General features: G+C 39.0%; 1 protein-coding gene across 1 annotated transcript; it reads right to left on the minus strand.

Annotated features, from left to right (window-relative positions):
* Positions 1–771: 771 nt before the first annotated feature.
* On the minus strand, positions 772–5,029 carry LOC146678292 (ribonuclease P protein subunit p25-like). The gene has a single exon (XM_085410929.1). The coding sequence runs from the start codon at positions 4,224–4,226 to the stop codon at positions 3,396–3,398; it is 831 nt and encodes a 276-aa protein (XP_085267055.1). The 5' UTR covers positions 4,227–5,029; the 3' UTR covers positions 772–3,395.
* Between the last annotated feature and the right edge of the window lie 17,355 nt (positions 5,030–22,384).

Genomic DNA, 22,384 nt, shown 5'->3' on the forward strand with positions numbered 1-22,384 from the left:
AGCAATTACATCCTCAGCTGCACTGATTAATCCAACATGGAGGCATTTCACAAAATGGTTTTGAAAAGACATTTCCAGACACTTACCAGGGAGTAGCTGTGGCACAGCTTGTTTATGCAGATAGACCACAGCCAGTCAATTGGCAATAAGATGTTTTCAATGACTGCTTAAGTGTTCTCTTAACCTCTAGTGTACACTGTGCAGAAAACAATAGACTGTCTGGAAAATGATTAATTTAATCTGCTTTAGCCCTGACTTATAGTTGAGGTGCCTGATGTCATTTTTGGGTAATGTATGTTTCTCTATTGTTCAACATATTCCCTCTTTGGCCATTCATTAATATGTCTCCAGCGCTCTCTGCTTAACTGCTTAACCTTCCATTCTTTCCTAGCAATCACATAATCAATCACTGGCCCATTACTTGACAAGGCAGACAAAGAGAGTGTATGAGTGAGAAAAACCTTTTGGCCTGTCTCAACAAGCAAGAGGAATGTCGACTTCAGAGGGCTAACACAAGCAGAAAACATAGGCCCAGTAAATATTCAATTTAAAGGATTCCCAGATAAGGCGAGTTGAAAAATTGAGGCAGCACCCATTCTTCTAGATAAGAGAAGACGGAGCCATCTGGAGGCTGGGAGATAGCGAACTCCCACGCCATCCCAGAGACCTCACTCTCATCTGCTGCAGCGGCAGAGAAGGGGAAAAAAATGGAGTGCCAACACTTTCATTATGTTAACTTCAAAATGAATTTATTCACATTCAGTGCATGTAGTCATTGGCTTTGGCAAGAAGGAGGTTACTGTTGTGTCCACCATAACAGAAAACTGTAATCAGCCTTAAAGTAATGCTTTCCTTTGTCATTTATGATTGAAGTATGTAGTGAGTATTTAATGAATTGTTCACAGAAGAACATTCTGACCTTCAGAAAAAACGAGAATGCAATATATATACACGTAACATATATACGTAATACGTAATATATATGTATGCGGTGCGTGTGCATCCGTGTATGATGTGTGTGTGTGTGGCGCATTAACTAAACGAACAGAATTTAAGCCTAGGCCTGTATTTCCTCCAAATTCACCTTGACTGCATGCTTGAAAACCACCAGCTAAACATTACTGGCAAAACAGACTCTCAGCTTGTGAATAACCTTGTCCACATTCCTGTAATGCACTTTGTTGACTCCTTCACCATACTATTTCATGCCAGCCTCATTGGATTTAGCGCTGGGATGATGCTTTTGTCAGGATGTTTTATCTGTTCTCTCAGTCAGGTACGCTTTGCCATTATCCCTAATTACCCCCACTGCATTTCACACTTGGCCCAGAATTCTTAGTGCTTAATAACAGATGCGGGTCGATTTGAAATGTACTTATAGTGGCATTATCTGTTCAACCTGGATCGTAGACTGACTGTCCCATAGGCTCTTGGATGAAAGCTGTTAACTCTGTGATAACAATGACCTGGAATGATAACCTTCCTGCAGTCTTGAGGACACACAGTTTGCTACATATGTCCTGTATTGCAGTCACAGCATTTTGTATTCAACCTTGGGTGCTCTGCTGTGCTCTGATTCATTTAATGGGATCGAGAGGGAGGTTAATCACTATGTCCGTCATAGACTGTTAAAGTGCTATATGAAATACTAGCATTTTTCTTTCTTTGTCCAGTGAGTTCGAAAGCAAATGCCGTAGACCTGACTATACCTTTTTTTCTCCTCCTAAAATCTGCTAACAATGCCCCCCTCCAATTAGGAGTCACTTTGATTAATCTACTTTAGGGGGTCGACATTTGCATTTGCAGATTTTCATTAAGATCGGCATTAAGACAAGGTTCCACTTATCTAAGTTATTATGCGTGGAACATATGGGTGATTAAATGGAAAAGGTCTTAAGTATTTGGATTGATTAATTCAACGGAAGGTTTATTTTGTTTGTGTTGCTCAGAACAACTTTTAAAGAAATTTTTAATCCATAAAATTCATTACATATGCCCTCAGTTGTTGTTTTTTCCTACTGCTGTGGAGTCTGCAGAGGGTAGAATTTTGATCCAAGCACCAAAAGCGTCTGCAGCATCCAGTTAAGCTTTTGCAATTACTTAGAGGTACTGCTTTTGCAACTAAAATGGTATCTAAATGGCATGAAAATGCAGGGAGGCAATGCATTTAAAAAATGGAAAAAGTATACAGCCATTTTATTTGCTGTCTGTCAACTCCAAGTGCATAGCGTTACTTTGAAAGCTTAGCTCCTTTTATACCATATTTTATAGCATATTATTTTGCTTATGAAATGTAAAAATATACCCGAAGAGCTAGACTACAATTGATATAGTGGGTGGCTAGGCCTATAGGCTGAAACAGGAAGGAGAGCAGCTAGTTGGTTTGATTTAATATTTTGCAGGAACAGTGTAGTGTGAAGCTCTGTCAAACCTAGTTTTAATCCTTTTCTCCACTGTGTTGTGTGATGTTATATTGCTATCTTAATGATAATCTGTGCCTGTATTTCTGCCCTAGGCATTTCTGTCAGGCTGGGTTGGTTTAGGACTGCGCCTTATCAACAGCTTTGTCATTAAATCAGCTTTTTCTACAGACAAATTTCACTGCTGTTATTCTTATCAAAAGAACAGCGCACTGTGATTTTCTGTTCAATCGCAGCTTTGCAAATTCAATGATGTTTGAGTAAGAAAGATGAAATACAAATGAAAAATCCCACTGAAAAAAAGCATTTATTTAATTTTGTTTTCATGAGATTTAATACTCAGACAAATAAAATGTGTATGCTGTGCATTTGTCATGTCACCAGTGGCTTTGGTTGTGTGTGTGTGTGTGTGTGTGTGTGTGTGTGTGTGTGTGTGTGTGTGTGTGTGTGTGTGTGCACACATGTGCGTTTGCGTACGTGTGTGTGTCTACTCGGATCTACGTTTTATATTCCGAAAGGTTAAATTTAAAAGCATGGGGAAAATGGTTGCCGAGATGACTGTAGCATAAGGCAAACAAATGATTTTATCCACAGGTTGTTAATAGTTTACTGAAAGCAGTAACCTAGAACCTATGAAATTCATGGCTTTTGTTAGTGTGAAATAGGATGTAATATTTTTTTCTAGATGTCATATATTAGCATGGTAGCACACATCATCAAAGTTTTCTGGATGTGAGAGACCATGTTGGACGTACCACAAAAGACGTCCTGTAAATGCTGTATGTCCAGAGGCAGCCTGTTAGGTCCCAGTCAAACTGACCTCTGGAGGATGGAATTGGTAGTCAGTTCTTCTGAGAAAGCACTGTTCTGTCTGAGTGGATGTTCTGATTGTCTCAGCATTGTGCTTGAGTGGAGTGCAGTGCCAAATGAACGCCTCTGATTCAATCCTCTCCACTGTGACACCAGTTGGGCCAGTCAGTGAGGAGGAAGGACTGAGGCTCCTTCCCCTAAACACACTCTCTTACAGTCAGGGAAACTGGTGTATTGCAAAGGTCCAAGGGATCTCTTGGATGCTGTCGCAGGTTCGGTACCCTCTCTTTCTTCCCACAATGCACTGAGAGTCTCTGGAGGCTGGTAGCCTGGTTCCTGGGGATCCAGAGGATCTTTGGAAAGAAGGATGCTGATGGAGGGCACAGTCCTGTGCACTGTCATCTCGGATGTCCCTCCTTCAGTACTCTCCCACACTTCTTTTACAACCTTATACCGGAGTTTGGTCAGCTGGTGCAAACAGCCCACTTTTCGTTTCATGATCTCGGCACAGGTGATGGTCTTTGTGACGGCACGACCTGACCCGGTAAAAACCACTTGTCTGAGCCCACCACCACTTGAATTTACCCCACTTACTCCCTTCTCTCCTTGCATCCGTGCCATGGCAAATCCCATTAAATTGCGAATCTTGCTTCCTTCCTTAACGCGCATCTCCAACACCCCAGAAGATAGCCCTGGGAAGGGACAGGGACTGTCCTCCTCAGTTCGGCACACTTTTTTGAATCCTTCTTGCCCTAATTTGAGTGCAGGAGGAGGGACTGGGAGTGGTGCTGGTTTCACTGGCCTAGAAACATTATTAACCCCACCTGGCTGTCCAGCATTGTTATAGGCTTGGCTTTGATAAACAGGGCACATGCTTGAAGTTACCCCATTCTCCATTTGGATTGGTCTGTTCAACTCCAGTCCTGGGTGGGGCTTCACGCCATCTCTGCTCAGGTACTGGTTCTGGCCACTGACCACTCCACACGCCGTAAACATTTGTGCAGTCCTCAGTGATCCACCGTAATGTTAGTCCAGGCACACACTTTTCCCACAGCTTAACATAATTTTCTTATGCACGTGGCACTTCTCTTTCTCTCTCCAGTGAACAGCTGTAAAGTTTCAAGACTTCATATTACCTCCTCCTCAAGAGCGCTATCAAAAAATTATTTAATGCTCTCCAAGACAGAGCTGCAGAAACAAGATAAATGTGTTGCTGGTAAATTAAGAGCAGTGCTGGGACCTTTAAAGATGTTCTTTAAAGAGCATCTAAATTTCATACCACAGACTGTTTGGAAAGTGCTCTGAAGATGAATAAAAAATCAATATATAAAGCTAAGTTATACACTTTCTTTAATTTGTAAGTATTTTATACGGTGGGTTATTTTCTTCTTGAATAGCAGTAAAAAATAAAATAGAGTTCTCTGTTGATTCTTCAGCAAAACTTTTCTAAAGAGAACCTGAAAGCTCAAATTAGGACTCCACCTTTTCTTTAGCGATCCAATCCAGCGCTGTTAATTTTGATGTGCTGGTCGTGTCACGTTCAACTCAAAATTGACATCTGGGGATGTCCATCTCTTAAGTTCCACGTCCTGTTTTGGACCTCTGGATGTTTTACTCCAGCTTGAGTAGGTCTGTGTCTCCTCTCCGTGTTCTCATTTTGACATCCACTGTAGATGAGGCCAGGGTTACACAGATGTCTGCAACTGGGGTGTCGTCCCTAGAGTTCTGTCTTGTCTTCAGTGATGCTCTGGGAAGTGTGTTCTGTTCCCCACAAAGAGACATAAGGGACAGAAGCTGCCTCACAAATGCTCACAGGAGGAGTGTCTGTGTGGCTGAGGGGGAGCATGAGGGAAAGGGGAGACAGCCCTCTTAAAGGCACAGGTCTTTTCATCTTTTAGACGAACACCCTCCCCTCCACAACTGAAGCCTGCCATCTGAGGAAAAAGAGAAGGGAGACGGCTACTGTGTCCCTTTAAAACCTAGAATGCAGATCCCCGGCAACTTTGTCAATCTCTTTAGAGGACGTTCCAGTGTTCAATGTACATGACTGATTAAACCTGAGTTCTGAAATAGAGACTCAGTCAACCTTTAAAAATGCATTTTCAGCTTCGAAACAATGAATTAAATTAGCTCTGTTATAATTGAAAACATCCTTCAAAGAGCTACTGAAAGTCAGCAGCATTAAATTGCACTGTACTTAGCCTTTATCCTATTAGATGTTTGTGACCATTACTATTTACATAATGCACCATTAATGGCTTCATTGCCGAGGCAATCAGGTCGTGCGGTAAGAATGCCTGTCTCTTAACGCATGGATTGTTATATTGTCGCAACCCTGGATAATCCTTGCGATCAAGGACACAAAGATCGCAAAATGCATAGAAGCATGACTTTTATCTTCAGAGTGCTGTATTAATGATAACTGTCTTCATTACTCTCTACTATATGTCGAGGTGAGGTGATGGACCCGACAGGTGAGGAAATAAGCATCTTAATGGGCTTTTTATCACCAGTGGAGGGCGCTGGCCTGCTCGCTTCCACTAAGTCAAGCCCAGACATCTGTAGTATAGCCCTGTTCAGCCCAGTCTACCGGTCGACAGGTGGATTTGTTTTCGTGTGTGACTGACAGATGAAAAAATAGGTGAAGACAGCCCACTGAGGCTGAACCTATGAGGCAGAGAGAGAGCCAGACAAGTCCTAACTACTTTCAGCTCAGTGTATTCCATGGTGCACAGTAGTACACAGGCAGTATAAACTCACTGCGACTCACACAGGCTTTATGGTGAGGCTAATTCACAATGGCATGTGTATTATATTAGATCCCTATGGTAATCAAGGAAAAAATAAGGAACAACCAACCCCCACCCCCTCACCACCACCTCCACTACCACCACCACACCCCCCAATCCAACTTCAAAGTATCTTCTATTACATGGATATGAATCGTCACTGAAGTATCAATAGTTTGATTGTATCCATGGAATTAGATTATTGACTTTAAAAAATCCCACAAGGTGGTAGAGCTGTTTATCTTTGTAACCATTCCAGACAATGCAGGAGGCACGGTAGCAAATATCTTTCTTGCCTTTTTTGTAACCTAAAAAAAAAAAAAAGATGGGAGAAAGGGAAGACAGAGGGAGGAGGGAGGGTCTGTAGCGCTCACCACCAAAGTGATCATTCTGTTGTTTGGGAGAAATTACCCTCATCAGTCATACAGAGATGCACAGCTGCCTAAGGGGATCTGGTAATGTTACTGCATAATAAACTGTGTTTGTGTGTGTGCGCACATGTCCATGTTCAGTGAAAATGAGACGAGGCACGAAAGAAATGCAAGAGGGCATGGGGTAAAAGAAGTCTGATTTAACCACAGAGAGGTTAAAATTGATGATAAAAGCAGCTCTATAATCATCCCTCCTTACTACACGTTGTTGGCATATCATTTATTGCTTCTCAGTTTAGCTATAGGAACCCATTTTCTGGTGGGAATGTGATAGATTAAGCAACTCAGCTTCTGAGTAAAAAGGCAGGGTTCTGAGTAGTGTCTTCAGACACATATTAAAAACATTTTCGTCTCCATCGAAGAAAAAAAACCCCCTCTTCTCTGGATGCCTAAATAAAACCATCAGAGCTTTGCAAAAGTGTTGTGTATTGACCTTTTTGAGCAGAGCATTTTTCCTTTAAGTGGCTTCATTTAATGATGGGTAGAGGCGATGTTCATGCTTGGTCACTCACTCCTTCACACCTCCTCCACAGAGCTGGCCTCTGCCCCTGTAGCTCTCCAAGCACTTACTCCTCACTTTATGTGACCTTGGCTGGCATCTGTGACAGTCCAGGAATTCTCCCCTGCACTCTATCCTCCCTGTCTTCGTTTGAACAACCACCCTCAGCTTTTTCTCCTGACCAACAGAATTTAAGTAAAGATAAACAAAGACTGTGACAAATGGTAGTGATTCTCCCACTTTCTATGTACTTCAGGTGTCGAAGTCGGTTGCTGTTACAAATTGTAGGGCTGTCTCTTTGTTGTTTGTTACAGCACTGCAGAGTCTAGTTGTAGAGAAGCTTGTTGTGCTGTTGTCAGGGCTGCACATAAGCGCAGTGTCTCGCTGTGACAGCCGGTCGCTCACTTTACGTTAACCGCAAGTGTTTTCACGGTCATCAACCAATGGTGGCCTGGAGGCTGTCATTTCACTCTGTGTGGAGCTCGCCCGCGGCTTGGTTCTGCCCCACAAACTCACAGCCAGCCCTGGTGGGGGGACAGAGCAACACACACTCATGCATATGTACACACTTAAAGACAGACACACACCCACTGGATAGACACACACACACACGCACACACATACACACACACAAAAACTATATGCTCAGCATAAGGCAGGCTGCTGGAGCAATTACAGAAACATGGCAGAACACGATGAAGCAGGCCCCACTATCAGAAGGGAAATAGAGTGAGTAGAGGAAAAATGATGATGCCATTAATAATAGGGAGGCACAGAGGCTCACAGGGAGGTGGGGGTGGATGACCCCGTCTGTGATTTCCCTATGACAGCACTTTGAGATGCAAATGGTTGTGTTTGTATTAGATTTTGGCTGTTTAAATGGGCATGTTTTTGTGTCAAAGAAAAAAAAAGAAGAGAAAAAAGTAAACTGGGATACTAAATGATGTTTGAAGTGATATTTTCCTTTCACTCATGCATCCATTATTTTTGTAAATGACAGATCACGCTTCCTTATTCTCTCTTTTTTCCTCTTTACACCTTGGTCTAAAGCTATTCATATGTACATTTCTTCTACTCCAGCCATCGCTTTCCCCTTGGTACTGCAATGCAGATGTGTCTCACACAGTGGCAGAAAACTTCCACTGAAGACAGTTATGAAAGAGGAACATGAGAGACTGGAAGGAAGACCATGAAAAAGATAGAAACAGCGGTGGAAGGAACAGAAGTTTACATATATATATACTTATTGTCAAGTTTAGAAGCAAAGCATTAAAATATGAACATTTTAATGGAACTGGGTGGAGCTGAACCCTATTGCTCTATGCTTTTAGGTGTACTGTTGTTAGGGAAAAAGCAGGCATGGCAACATTTGATTTATGAGGCCTGTCTACAAAAAAGGGGTGTCTTCAGCTTCATCAACTAAACAGCATTGCAAAGCTATCATGTCACCAAATAAATGCAATTTAGATGCTTTTGAAATACCACCATGATATAAACAGCTGCCTTTTCCCCCCAACATTTAATGGAACTGGGTGGAGCTGAACCCTATTGCTCTATGCTTTTAGGTGTACTGTTGCCCACAGTTTGATTAACAGCATTGTCTCCAATTTAAATTGGCAACAGCAGTTGAAAATAGCATTTGTGTTTGGTACTTCTGTTTTGTGTGGCCTCCGGGTAAAAATTAATGGATTTCATGGAAAAAAAAAGATCAATTACATCAAGAATTAATTGGCCATGTTGAAACAAATGCAAAACCCAAACAGATGCCTCAGAGGAAGTAGATTTTAATTTAGGATTCTTGTGCTGCTTACTGTATATATGTATACAAAACATTTGGAATGGGCGATGTATGAAGAATGGCACCTGAGTCGTCAACATCAGTACCAAAGATTGCTTGGGTTGATGATGTGTGGTGGTGTTTCTTTTTTGTCTAAAAATATGAACCGAAATGTTTCAACATGTGTACAAATTGTAATGTTTTCAGATTCATATAACCCCATATTAGTATCTATAGAATGTACAACAGTACAGCTGTAACTCAAGGTAAGTGAAAGATGCCTGTCCATGCTTGTATAACTCCTGTGCACGTATGTTAAAGTTTGTCTTTGAAAAGTAAAGTGAACATTTTCTAATCCTGATGGATTCAGTGAAAGAGCAGCCCAAAGGATTTAAGCCGACTGATGATAATTAATGGCCTGCTATAAGACCAAATGCTGCTTATCCATTAAAATCAAGACTCGCCAAATTTTATTTAATCAGTCGTATGTAGTATATTTATTGAAACTGCACTAGGATCTGTAAATTTAATTAATTTTATTAATTTACTTATTTTTATTATACAATTTTTTTGTGTGTTTCATGTTTTTTTTAGTGGTTTAGTGTTGAGGATATATTAAAGTTGAAGAGGACAGGCGTGAGTTTTTGAAATTATAACTGCAGTAGAAAGTGTCTGTGTGTCTTGTAGTAGTAGTAGTTTTGAAAAGACCAAATTCCAGTGTTGGCTATCAAAAGCATCATATTTCAAACTGTTGTTGAAGGACACAATAGCTGCTGAGATTTAAATCTGCTGGCTAGTTTCATTTATTATCCATTTTGAATTTCTCTTAGTGTCTCTGGCTTCTTTTAGTTAAATACAACTTCAAAGAAAAGAAATTATAATTCTAACCAATACATAACAGCACAGTGGTCTGTACAACAGTGTCATTGACAATCAAAGAACTGCAAAGTTCGGACATAACCTTGATTAAACAGTGTTACTGAATGGTATAAAAGATCTCCATGGGATGAATGTGTTGTGTTATTACCATTGATGACCAAGGTAGCCAAATTAAAATTACTTTTAAAAAGGACTTCATATTCTCATTTCTAGCTCTGTACTAGAATAGCGTCGTGAGATTCACCGAAAAAATAAAAAATAAACAGGCAAACAACAAAGCATGTTTTTCTTAAACTGGTCCTTAAGGCCCCCTCTCTAAAAACTTGCTTCCTTCTGACTGGCTGCCCCTCAGTTGGCTCAGTTGGGTTTTAAATAAGCACACCTAGCTTCTCTGTCAGAAGAGTCAAGCCAGTGCCAAGTGCCTGAAAACCTACATTCTGCCTGAAGGCCACCAGATGGCAATGGCTATGGTTGCAAAAAATACTTGTATTTATGGTGTTATGGAAGTCTATAGGAGAAACGCTTACTGTCTTGGCCTGTGTAAACATTTTCCTGCTGAGTTTATGGGCTCCGTCATTCAGTTCTGGTCATATTGAATGAAAACTGAAGTTTAGTTTTCAAATGTTGGTCATACCAAGTTTGAAAATTGAGGTATAAAACTGTGCACTCATTGGCTAATACGTTATCAGTAACTGGCCATGGAGTCACTGGCTAATAAGTGTGCAGTTGCACATTCAAACCCGCCCTTCCTCATCACATTAAGGTTTTGCAACCAAGATGGCAATGGCAGAAAAGCACAACTGCCTTCAGAAATTTGACTTTAGGAACCACTGGGTCCAAGTTTTCCAATAAGTTTTAAACATATTGGAAAGAAGAATGTAAACATGTACATTTTATTCATTATTTCTGAATATTCATCCAGTTGTCTTTGGAAATCAGTTTTATTTGTTGTAAAAACTCCCTGAAAGGCCTTCAGTTGATCCAAAATGGTGCAGCACGAGTACTGACTGAGCCTAGAAAGAGAGAGCATATTTCTCCTATACTGGCTGGTCTTCATTGGTTCCCTGTTAAATCCTGTTCCTCACATACAATTTCTTGAATAATCAGGCTAATCTTAAAGACCTTATAGTACCATATCACCCCATTAGGGCTCTTTGCTCTCACACTGCAGGCTTACTTGTTGTTCCTAGAGTATTTAAAAGTAGAATGGGAGGGCGAGCCTCCAGTTTTCAGGCCACTCTTCACTATGTCTTTGTCCTGTCTTCATCCACTCACCCCCAACCGGTCACGGCAGATGCCGCGCCTCCCTCCCGGAGATTTCTTCCTGTTAAAAGGGAAGTTTTTCTTCCCACTGTTGGCGAAGTGCTTGCTCATAGGGGGGTCATATGATTGTTAGGGTTTTCTCTGTTTTCTTTGTATTATAGTAGGGTCTTTACGTGACAACATAAGGCGCTTTGAGGCAACTGTTATTGTGATTTGGCACCACATAAATAAGACTGAATTGAATTGAATAAAATTTTGTGCTGTCTTGCATGTAGATCACATTTGCGATCTCCCGGAGATTTTTAAAGCTGTTCAATTTAGGGAAACATTGAACTTATTATTTGTAATTCTTGAAGTATTTCATGATGTGTTATTGCCGGTAGCAACAGTAATCATGGTTTCATATATTTCTGGACACATCTAATGTGGTTGGAACTACCACAAAGGCAGATTTAAGTACCTTGGCAGGTTTGCATATGTCTACTTGTCTATGGTGACACTGTACTAGTGAACTAGCATAATAACAAAATGCACTCAGTAGACATCAAAATGAAGGTAGTGTTTGATTTTGGTTGCAGTCTGAAGTCTCTTTAGTGTTGAGGCTGGTGTGAGACACGCTCCACCCTGGTTGAGTAGGTGTTCTTTCCTTATTCCTGCTTCTCATATTTGGTCATAATGACAAAAATTAATTTAAAAGAAAAATCAAGACTCTTATCATTTGTAGTCTGTAGATAATGATTTTTGTTATGAAGTTCTGGAAGGGCATCACTTTTTCAGCTCCTTTGGAATCATATGGATTTTCAATTTTTGCAGAAGACTGAGTGAAATGGGAGAAATAAGACAAAATTTTTGGGTTTTAATGAGCATGTTAAAATTTGATGTATCAAAAGGGGTATGCATCAGATTAAATGGAATGGTTTCCCCACTATTATGGGACTTGAGTACAGTCCTTAAGATGATTTTCAAATCTCATGAGAAAAATTAATGATGATAAACTTTGATAAAGTTTAAAGATAAAGATAAAACTCTACAGATAATTTTAATGACTTCTTATGGAAGTTGAAAACTATGCTTATTACTTTAAGTGCAGCCAAACCCTTTGGAAGCAAAAATCTCATAAAAGTCCTATAACAAATGATCAACAAGGTATTTCTTCAGCTACTCCTAACCACCACTGGTATGACTTATAGAACCACAAACAGGCTACTGCCACAGTTCTTAAGCATATAAATTAAGAATGGGCTGAAATGAAAGCTGTCATGCTAGCTTAACATGCGTTCTGTCTTCAGACTTGCACCACTTGTAATCTAGCTGAGATTGAAACCACCCACTCTCTCTCTCTGGCAGCAAAACCGAGCTGTAAATCCACATCAGCAGCAGAGGTAGTGGAGTGTAGGATGAGATAACTGATAGCAAGTGATGTCTGTGTTCATCGTTCTTCTTAAACTTCACTCAGTTGTTTCATGCCAGCACATAGAAAAAATCCTGGATTCAGATATGTTGTTAATATTTAAACTTCAGATTTGTTTCGTCATTAAGATCATATTATTATTACTTAAACAGTGTTTTTGCACATTGCAGACTTTTGTCATTTCACACACATTCAATTTTAACTAAAACATTTTCTTGGTGATGCAGATCTTCTGTTAATTTTCTAGAGTTGTTTTTAACTGCCATCACCAAAAGACATTTCAGATTACAGAAACTGTAATCAGGCTTCTATTATACATGCATTTTCTTCTTTTCTTTTTCAAAACTTTTTGATTTAATCAGATGTACAAAATAACTTAATGTGCCACAGGTTTTTATGTTTAAATAAATTTTCTGTTTACAAATAATCTGAGAAGTGCTGCTTGGAAACCGTTTAGAAAATTGCAGGAAAACAAAAAGTCAGCTTATCAAATCAAACAAATCATCTGTCTGTTGCAGCTCAACTTTAAGTACTCATATCATAGTACAGCAACATTTTAAGTGCCGAAGAGGGAAAACAAGCTCTGAAAGTGCATAACCAATGTAGCTAGCTAGGTACATGGAATTTCAATAGATGATTATTAAAGTGCTTAAAAGTTGCCTGTACTCACTTTCAAACAATACTTGGCAGCAACTGGATAAATCAATCATAGTATTTGGTATTGATTTTAACTTACCTGTACACTCTCTTGGTCATTGCATTAAAAATCAGGAATTAAAACTATGGGAGGGATTTGAATTCTGGGATCATATTCCTATCCAACCCTAACTAGTCCTATTGCTTCTAACTGGGAACATTTTAATAGTATGAAGGTTTAAAAAAAAATTATTTGAAACGAGGTGAGAATCTTTTTTGACAGATTTTTGTGGACAAACCAGCTTTGACTTTATTACTGACTGGCCCAAACTGAAAGTGACACAGCTTGAAGCCTGGCAAGGTGGATTTTTTCATGATCACAATCATGAAAATACTGTTTCACAAGAATCCAGAGGCCTTGTGAGTGTTTGATAATTATCAAACACTTGTATATAAATGTAGCTCCGTGAAGGTTGTAATGGTCTGTGTTCTAGAGGAAAACCGTATTAGTCTTCAGTGGTGTTGATGTGTTGTATGGAGGGTTGCTTTTGTTTTTTCCTGCGCTGACATCCTAGTATTTACAGCTTTGCCTATTTCTTAAATGACACTAACCATTTTATTGAAGAGTTTTATATCGTCTTCTTTAGAGTCCCAAGCCAGCCTTTAAACAACCCTCCAGTGGCTCAGTGGCATCTGTACAACAAAATGAGACAAAGTAGACTGTGGATCCTTGTTCCCCCTAGTCTCTCATAAACACCTTCCTGTCACTGAGTTTCCAGATGGCCACGCTTCTTTGTATCTCACAGTTCATAGCGCTAAACTTCCTAGTGCAGACATTTGCATCGGGTCACTGCTCACTCTGACACACTAGAGGAAGAAAAGCACTATTCCTACCAGCATGCCTCCCTGGAAATGCCTTCATGGCACATGGTTGTTTTTTGTTATTTTTATTTTTGGCTTGTTGCAACCATGTGCATTCCTTAAGGGTATTGTTACACATATGGGGTTGGTGATCAAGAGGTATAGCTTTTTGGACAAGTGACCTCCTTAACAGACTTGGTTTAGATTTCGTGGCTGGTGGCTGGCTGTTAGGAAACAGAGCAGTGAACTTTAAAAAATCTGTTCACAGGTCTACACCAGCTTTATTCTGTATTTAATTGCGTCGCAGAGCAATCACTCTCTGCCCTACAAATCCTTGGTAAAGCTGTGCTTTACAATAGAGCCATAATTGCAGGAGTTTAATTGCCTGCCAATGTTCTGCTCCCACTGCCTGCTTACATTGAAGAGCCCAATAATTAGAAACAGGGAGAAATTAGGTGGCAATTTTGTCTTGGCAATTATCATAATGCAAAAGAAGTGCCATTAGTATTGTTAGCCCCACAGTACATAATCCTTTGACACTGTCAAGTCCCTCTCTTAGCTGCTGGGTACAACAACTCTTGATTTCCCCGTAGCCTTTGCACTTCCTCAGTCACTACTTTAGTCATCAGCTATCCAGGCCAGGCAGTCAGTCTAGCAGACTGAACACATCCACGCCTGGAGTGCTGGGGGGGATTAGAAGCTACAGCATTAGCAGTCTGTTTCCTTTAAAGGTATATAAATTGGATGTTAATCCTCTTCCACCATGTCAACCATAAAATTGTGTTTTATGTAACAGAAAAATTAACACAGTTGACATTTGTACCAAACTGACATTTCGTTTTGTTTCACTTGATTTTTTCACTTGAAGTTCTGCACCTGATAGTTTTAGCAAACGGGCAATAGCAAGGGAATATAAGACGTGAATAATAGCTCCTCTAAAATCAAAACTCAGATTATTTTTTAAGATTTGCATAAGAACTATGATTTTGTTTCTTTGAAATGTATTTGAACAACTCACTATAATATAGTACAATAGAACACATTTCAAAATAAAGGTGGACTAATAACATTTAGTTATTAGTCCCCCCCACCCCCCATGAATTTTCAAAAGTCATTTTGAAAACTTTACTTGATATTGTAAAACCAAAGCAGTAAAAAAAATGAACTTACTCTAATGCAATTACTTTCTTTTCTGTGTGGCATGCACTAGAGTTTGATTAAGACATTGGCCCAAAGCCCCAAGTATGTTGTACTAAATAAAAGAGGGGTTTATTAGTGTCATGGAAAGGACAGTACACCTGCACAGATGAAGGAAGAATGGAGGTACTGATCTCTTTGCCAGCAATTATATATAATATATACATATACAAATATATATTATATTTTATAATATATATTATATATTATATACAAATGCAGCTTTGGAACACCCTTGTACTACTTCTACATGTCTGGTACTGAAAGAACTTCGTTCCAAAAGTTATTCCTTGTTTGTTGTCGTAATGATGGTGGTAGAGAGCATTATGTTTGTGTTTTCACACTCACTTCAAGTGATCTTTCCAACTAAAGAGCAAGTCAGTTGAATTATTGTTTATTTTATTTACTTTGCACATTTAATGAGTCAATTTCGTTACATCAAGGCTTATTTTTCCACATCATGAGTTTTATTTTTTCTACTATGGAAGTAACAAATTAAAATCATCCTCAAAATCATTCTTAAATTATATTTGCTTAATTGGACCCTTGTTGGTGTTGAATATATATTTGGTGTCACAAAGAAGCAAGCAGCAAAGCAAGGTGGAGAGGATCGGAAAGACGTGAGCCAAATCTACAGGGACTCTAGTAAAATAGTCCTTTAAATACCACTTGATGTGTCTTGGAGTCAGTGGAGGTATAAATAAATAAAAATAGTGTCTCATGATTTCTTTTAAAAATCATTACAGCTCTCTATAAACCGGATGGGGTAAAAAACACACAAGGAGCCTTTGGCTCATTGTCCACTTCCTGCTGTGACAAAACAAATTTCCCACGTGTGGGACTAATAAAGGTTATCTTATCTTATCTTATTTACAGTAACCACTATGTTTGTAATTGAGTAGGCAACACACTGAAACATGTAATAATTAGAATCAGTGTTCATAATGCAATAGCAGCAATAAAATGTGCCAGAGATGCAAAATTAGGGCTTTCAAAGCAAACTGTTTCCCTGTGACTGGATATATTTGGCTAGCTTCTCCTGTCTAGCAATAGCATCTGTGTACTAAGATGTACAGTCTTATTGAAACTTTTTTTTTTAAATCTATCCTTTCTCTAGGCCAGAAAATGATTTTCGGAAATCAAATAAAATAATGTCAAATATTGACAAAGTGAATAATTAAACATCATCATTTGTTATATAAAAAATATGTGATAACAACAAGAACCTTCCATTAAATTTTGACATAAAAATTCAGCCTAAATTTGAACCCAACATTATATTTGTGTCGTTGGGTGTCTTCTGCGATAACTGTGTTGTATGAGGCAGTTTAGTAGCAGGGTGTTATCGCTGCGTGGAAAACAAGAGGTACTAATACACGCCTGAATAATGAAGAGAAAATTACTTTGGGAATCAGGAAGTCCTTCACCATTAATGTTGAACAACTCTCAGTGGCTCTCAAGCAATCAAGCAATGGGATTTACAAAAGATTTTAATTTGGATGCATTATCCAAACTCCTTACAGACCAAAAGGCAGGCAATTGCTTTGACAAAAGATATGCATTGATAAGTTTGAAGGTCAACAAGCTGCTGCGGTGGAGATATCAGCAGCTGGTCTGTACAACTCGCAGTCAGTTGCTGTAAAATGCAATACACACTTAACGTATATGCACACATTAGAGGGTGACCAGGTGGTTAAACACCACTAAAGAGTATACAATTAGCCTTCTTCAGTTCTCATCAAAGTTTACGATGAGTGAAATGCTGCTTTTTCATCACATATCTGAAACTCACATGAAGCACAGCTTACAATATCCAAATGCTGGAAAGGAGAGCAGCTAATGAGTCCCCATGTAGAGAATAAAAGGGGGATTAATGAACAACGCAGTTTGGTGTGAAGAGACTAGGCACCCCTCACCCAAACCCTTTACAGTGTATGCATATACTAGGTGAGAATATTCCGAGGCTTTCACACGTTGCTTCAGTATTGAATGGTCTGTGCCTCGCTTGGAGGAGCATTCTGCTGATGGAATCAAAACCCCTTTCACAGATTCAAATGAGGTGCACTCAGCTGTGATTGGTATTGGAAAAGCATTTGTCGGAACAGAGGCTCACAGAAGGCTTCTTAAATACAAGGCAATCATAGTGTCTAACGCAGAGACGAGGCGAGAGGTGTGCCCGGACTGCAGAGTGGAAAACAGGACAAAGGATTATGATGGTAATAAGCAGTAAACCAAAACAAAGTCATCCCCTGATCCCTAATTCTCTCTCCCTGTCGCTCCCTGTCTGTCTATCTCCCTCACACCTAAATCCGCTAACATACTCTCTCCCTTCTTCTTTCCCTGCCTCGCACTCACCACATATTGACAAGGCCCATTTTTTTCACTGTGTCTGAGCTACAATTTAAAACTCATTTCTCATTATTTGCGGTGAATCCCTACACACACACAATTTCTAATCTGTCGAGGCCGTGATGGCTGTGCGCAGAAGCACAGGCTCTTTTGCAGATGCCTGACTGTACACCTATACGCGATGTCAACTCTTGCACACCCGGCTGGGCCTTATTTCATTACAGGCGTCAGCAAATGTGCATGCCGTCAACTGTGAACTTTTGTGCTAATGTCTTTTTTTGCCCTGCTTTAGCTGAGCTCGTGGTGTACACATTGAAGGCATCTTTAAATCCCAGTGACAATGTGCAAGTGCAAATTAGAAACTATTTCTTGCTCGCAAGTTTTAAAAGATGTGACAGAGCAGTGATCTAGAATCTGAAAGCCTGGGACACAAAGGATAAAAAAGAGGTGGATGAGTTCGGGTAGCTGGGTTGGGAGAGGTTTTACAAACCTCTAATTTGGCCTTGTTAATGAAAGGTTGTCAGGGCTATACTGTATCCCAAAGTGGCTCCCCTCCTGCTTTTCTTCATACCTTTGACGGACATTGGAAGGTTGTGTGTGTGTGTGTTTTGTGTGTACGTGCATGAAGACGAAACTGAGAGAGGCAGGGGATAGAAGGAGCCATTATTATGCCTGCAACAACAGGGGCTGGCAGCAGAGAAAAGAGAAGAAAAGAGAGGAGAAGATTGTGTTTGGAATTGTCCAAGTGTGGCAGTAGTGGTCCTCAGTCACTTTATCAGTGCCACAGCAGCACGTTTTCCTCCCATCTCTCTGCTCAGCGACTACTCTTCCACCCTCTTAGAGCAGGAAAAACACTCGCTCTCTCACCACGGATAGTGCAGCACAATAACCAACCTTTTCTTCCCCCACCTACCCTGCTCACGCTATCTCTTCACTCAACATCGCTCTTTGTCTAAATGCTTTTTTTTCTTTTTCCATTGCTCAGCCCCATCATATTTGTAGAAGTGCAGAGTACTGAAAAATTGCCACACTTCACTTCGTCTGCACATTCTATTTCTATCTGTTCACTTAACATCAGGGTTAGGGTGTAAATACCGCACCGTGTCTGGTTACTTGGAGGATTTCTTAGAAAGGGTTTAGGGATTTTACACACAATATAAAACTCTAGAATTTTATCTGGAAAACAGATTACGGTTTTGGGATGCTGCATCTGTCAAAAACTAAATTGTCTGACCAGCAGCGTTCTTCATCGTAACACTTCTTGATGTATGCTCAATCATCCAGGTAAGTAAATCTCCAAAAGTTGATTCTATTCATCTGGACGCAGCATTTTCAGTGGGAGAAACATTTCGTCACTCATCCAAGTGACTTCTTCAGTCTCAGCTGACTGCAGGTTTCCCCAATCTTATAAACAGAACATTTGCATAAAGACTGAAACCAGCCCACTGAAGGAACTGGCCTGGGAGGTTCATTGTAACACGTTTGACTAATTGCTTTGCCTAAGAAGTTGTTGTTTTCTGTCAGTCTTTTCCTATCTGGACCTACTTGCCAACAAACAAGACAGCAATTGCAAACCAACTTCCTTCAGCACGGTGCCTTTTCTGTATTAGTTCTATATTTATTGAATTCGTTTAGCTGTTAATGATCATTTAAGTCACCACTGCCATGTGCTAATGTTTTTGATAAATTCAGAAAACCTCAATATCAACACCAGCTTTGTAGGGCAAAGTCAGTAAAGAATGAAATCCTAGTTTCTAATGTGTAGAAAATCTGCTTAGCTTATCCACAAAAGAACAGAAGTGTAATGCTTGGGAACGCACATCAGATTATTAGAAAAAAGAAAATTCTAAAGGGGCTCACTTTTGATATTCGCTCTTCAATTAAGTGTTTTACTGTTAGATCAAATGAACCTTATAATCATATCAACACTGCATGTCTTAGGCATCTTTTAATTCAGACACCTCATTGTCACTTCATGTTTCTACGCTATAGCAGTGCTTGCATTATTATATATTGTGAGTAAATACTACTAACAGAAAAATATCAACATGCATATATAAATAAATGAATAAAGACCTCTGTATACACAGAATTTAAGAAGCTAAAGAGATTTTCAGTGCCAATCAGCATTCAACAGTTCAGTCATAAATTATTGAATTTGTAGTACTATTTTTTTAGTACTATTAAGACTAAATACCAAATATCAAACCATTTTAACCAAGAAGCAGCCTGGTGGAGTCCATAATCACTATGATGCACCAATCCCACACTTAAATAGGATTTTAATCCTGTGATTCTTCATTGCTGTGAAATTCTTTTATAATATTACAGCCTTTGTGCTGGAATGAAACAGCAGAGCAATCTGCAGTTTTTGAGGGTTAAAGTTATACATCTTGCAGGGGATGCGAATGTAACGGTTCAAATATCTTGGATATTTGTGCTGACGTGTGGGTACGTGTAAGGTTTATAAGGTTGTGACTGTTTCCACAATCAAGTCTTCATTTTCCTGGGAGGTTTCATAACCCCAGGAAAATGAAGACTTGATTGAATGGTGTTGATGGTGTCATTATTCTATAGCCACTACACTGTGAAGTCAGCGTTTTCTTCGTCATAAATTCAAGTGAGAAAAAAAATGCATGTTGGCAGAAACAAGTGAGAAATATTATTTTTAAAACTTGTATTTATGATTAAATTGCAGTTATTGGCATAATGATTATGTTTAGAGGCATACTTTGCCTAGTCAAAGACCTATTTTGGCAAGATAAGAAACAAACAACCTGGTGGGAGGAAAAAAAAGGAAGTGACAGGTTTTTTTCCCCCAACACGCCATAGATGTTTGGACAAACACAAACAAATTATTCTCTAATCTCTGGACCACACATGAAAAGATGGGTGCTCTTTCTTTGTACTTTCTGAACACTGAAATACTCAAGAAACTTCAGAGTCTGAAGAATGATTTTATGGCCGTCATCAAAAGGTCACTTTAGAAAAAGAGAGACCAGCATACAGAACAGATAGGTGTGCTCATGTTATGGGAAAACGAGGACAAAGTCATTGCTGGCCAGAGAAAATATTCATCTTTGTTGGTTAGTATTGTGGTGCTGCTACTGCAGACATCTGCTAGTTTAGGTCATATAGAAATGTAGTGTATTTGTTAGCTTCAGATTTTTCTCCAAACAGTTTCAATGATATTTACTCATTAGCCAATCACCAATTCATACGAATTCACAAAGCAGAATGACTTTGAAAAGTGTGCAGTTTGACACATTATTCCAAATGTGACCCCAGAGATGTGTTGTTGGCCTAAAAGTGAGATTTGATCCCACCATATATATTTGTTTAATATGAAGTAGCAGCTATAGGAGTAGGCGATAGCAGCTGATTTGTATTGATAGTGTGATAAGCTATGTACCTTTTAGTATGGAATCAGATTTCTTTGTATATTTGTTTTTGTATGAAACAATTAAATCTAAAATAGCTGTTTTCCTCTGTTTCCAGTGTCCCTGCTAAGCTAACCTGCTAGTCACTGTAGCTTTGTATTGAAACAACAGCTATGAGAATGTAGTCAATTATATTAAAAGACCAGTTTAGTTAAAAATGTTCACAATAGGTATCCTTTGGGTTGTTTCTGCAAACATGTAGCACTTTTAACACTGCAAACGCTTAAATGCAAATGCAGGTAAGTTGCGGGTTTGAAAGTGTAAACGTGCAGAACTACTTGTAAAAATCTACCAAGCCACAGTAACTAGTTTGTCATTATTGCACACAGAGGCACACCAAAACAAACTAAACTGAGAGTGTGATAAGCTTCAGTGGATAATTGATCAGGTTGAAATTACTAATGGATTTCTGCAGAACTTTCCCCAGAAAATCTATTGTGCTTCAGGTCATCTATTGGGAATCATAGAGGTATGTAATACAGTGAAATAGCCACAGAACACAGCGCTAATAATTTGTTTACACTTCAACCCCATTCTTTCGATTTTCATTCACGGCACGAACCACCTGACAAGTACCACCTTCAGGGACTTTAGTTAGTTTAAAAAGCAGCACAGACACTACAAAAGGAACAATAAAACAAAACTTGTTATACTATTATATATTATACTTCATGTTAATGTGTACTGCATTTATTGATGGTTGTTTGTTTTATTGTTAGTATATAGTTTAAATGTAAATCTGAAATTTACTGTGCATGCATATACATATACCTTTACATCTGTTTTAGGGTCTACATATATCCACGATTTCATGTTTTTTGCATGAGTATCAGTAGTTGCAGTAGTAACGGAATGCTAATAATAAAAGTAGCAAGATAAAATAAGTATCCTTTATTTATCCTATCCTGGCAAGGAAGGGTTAGCAGGTGTGCGTGTGTGCATGCATTACTATCATATAATGATGTCACAAAAAAATGCTGTTTTTCAAATTAATACTTTGATCCTTCTTAGCACTGAGCAATGTATATTTGTAACATATGAAAAATATATCCTCTTTATAACTGAAAATAATGATTTGTGTATTTGTATTTGTTTTTAAACCAGTGAGGTGCGCAAAAAATGTTTTAGTAAGAAACAAACAAAGCATTAGTTTTGAAAGCAGCAAAATACACTGCTGTGGCCAACTATATATATATATATATATATATATATATATATATATACACATACATACATACATACATACATACACACACACACACACACACACACACACGCACACACACACACACACACACACACACACACACACACACACATATGTATGTATGTATTTTATAAAAACATGAAGATACAGTCATCTGCTAATTTTTACATGTTAAATTATACACAGTAGTCAATCTTTTTTTTTTTTTTTGATAAAACCATCCCACCAATTATAATTAATTCACAATAAACTTGACGTTGAACTCTGTGTGTGTTTGTGTGTCTGTCACAGGCAAATTTTATATCTCTGCACACTTTACCTTCTTAGGTTCACCTACACCTTCTTTCATCCACAAGCAAGCCGGTGTGTATTTATGTGCTTGTGTGTGTGTGTGTGTGTGTGTGTGTGTGTGTGT

Source organism: Rhamphochromis longiceps, linkage group LG1 (assembly GCF_057381845.1).
Source record: "Rhamphochromis longiceps isolate RC_006_pf linkage group LG1, R_longiceps_female_GT1.1, whole genome shotgun sequence".
Taxonomy (NCBI): domain Eukaryota; kingdom Metazoa; phylum Chordata; class Actinopteri; order Cichliformes; family Cichlidae; genus Rhamphochromis; species Rhamphochromis longiceps.

What these genes read in the sequence shown, in the direction of transcription:
- LOC146678292 (XM_085410929.1), bottom strand. Translation starts at nt 4,226, where the DNA reads ATGTTTACGGCGTGTGGAGTGGTCAGTGGCCAGAACCAGTACCTGAGC.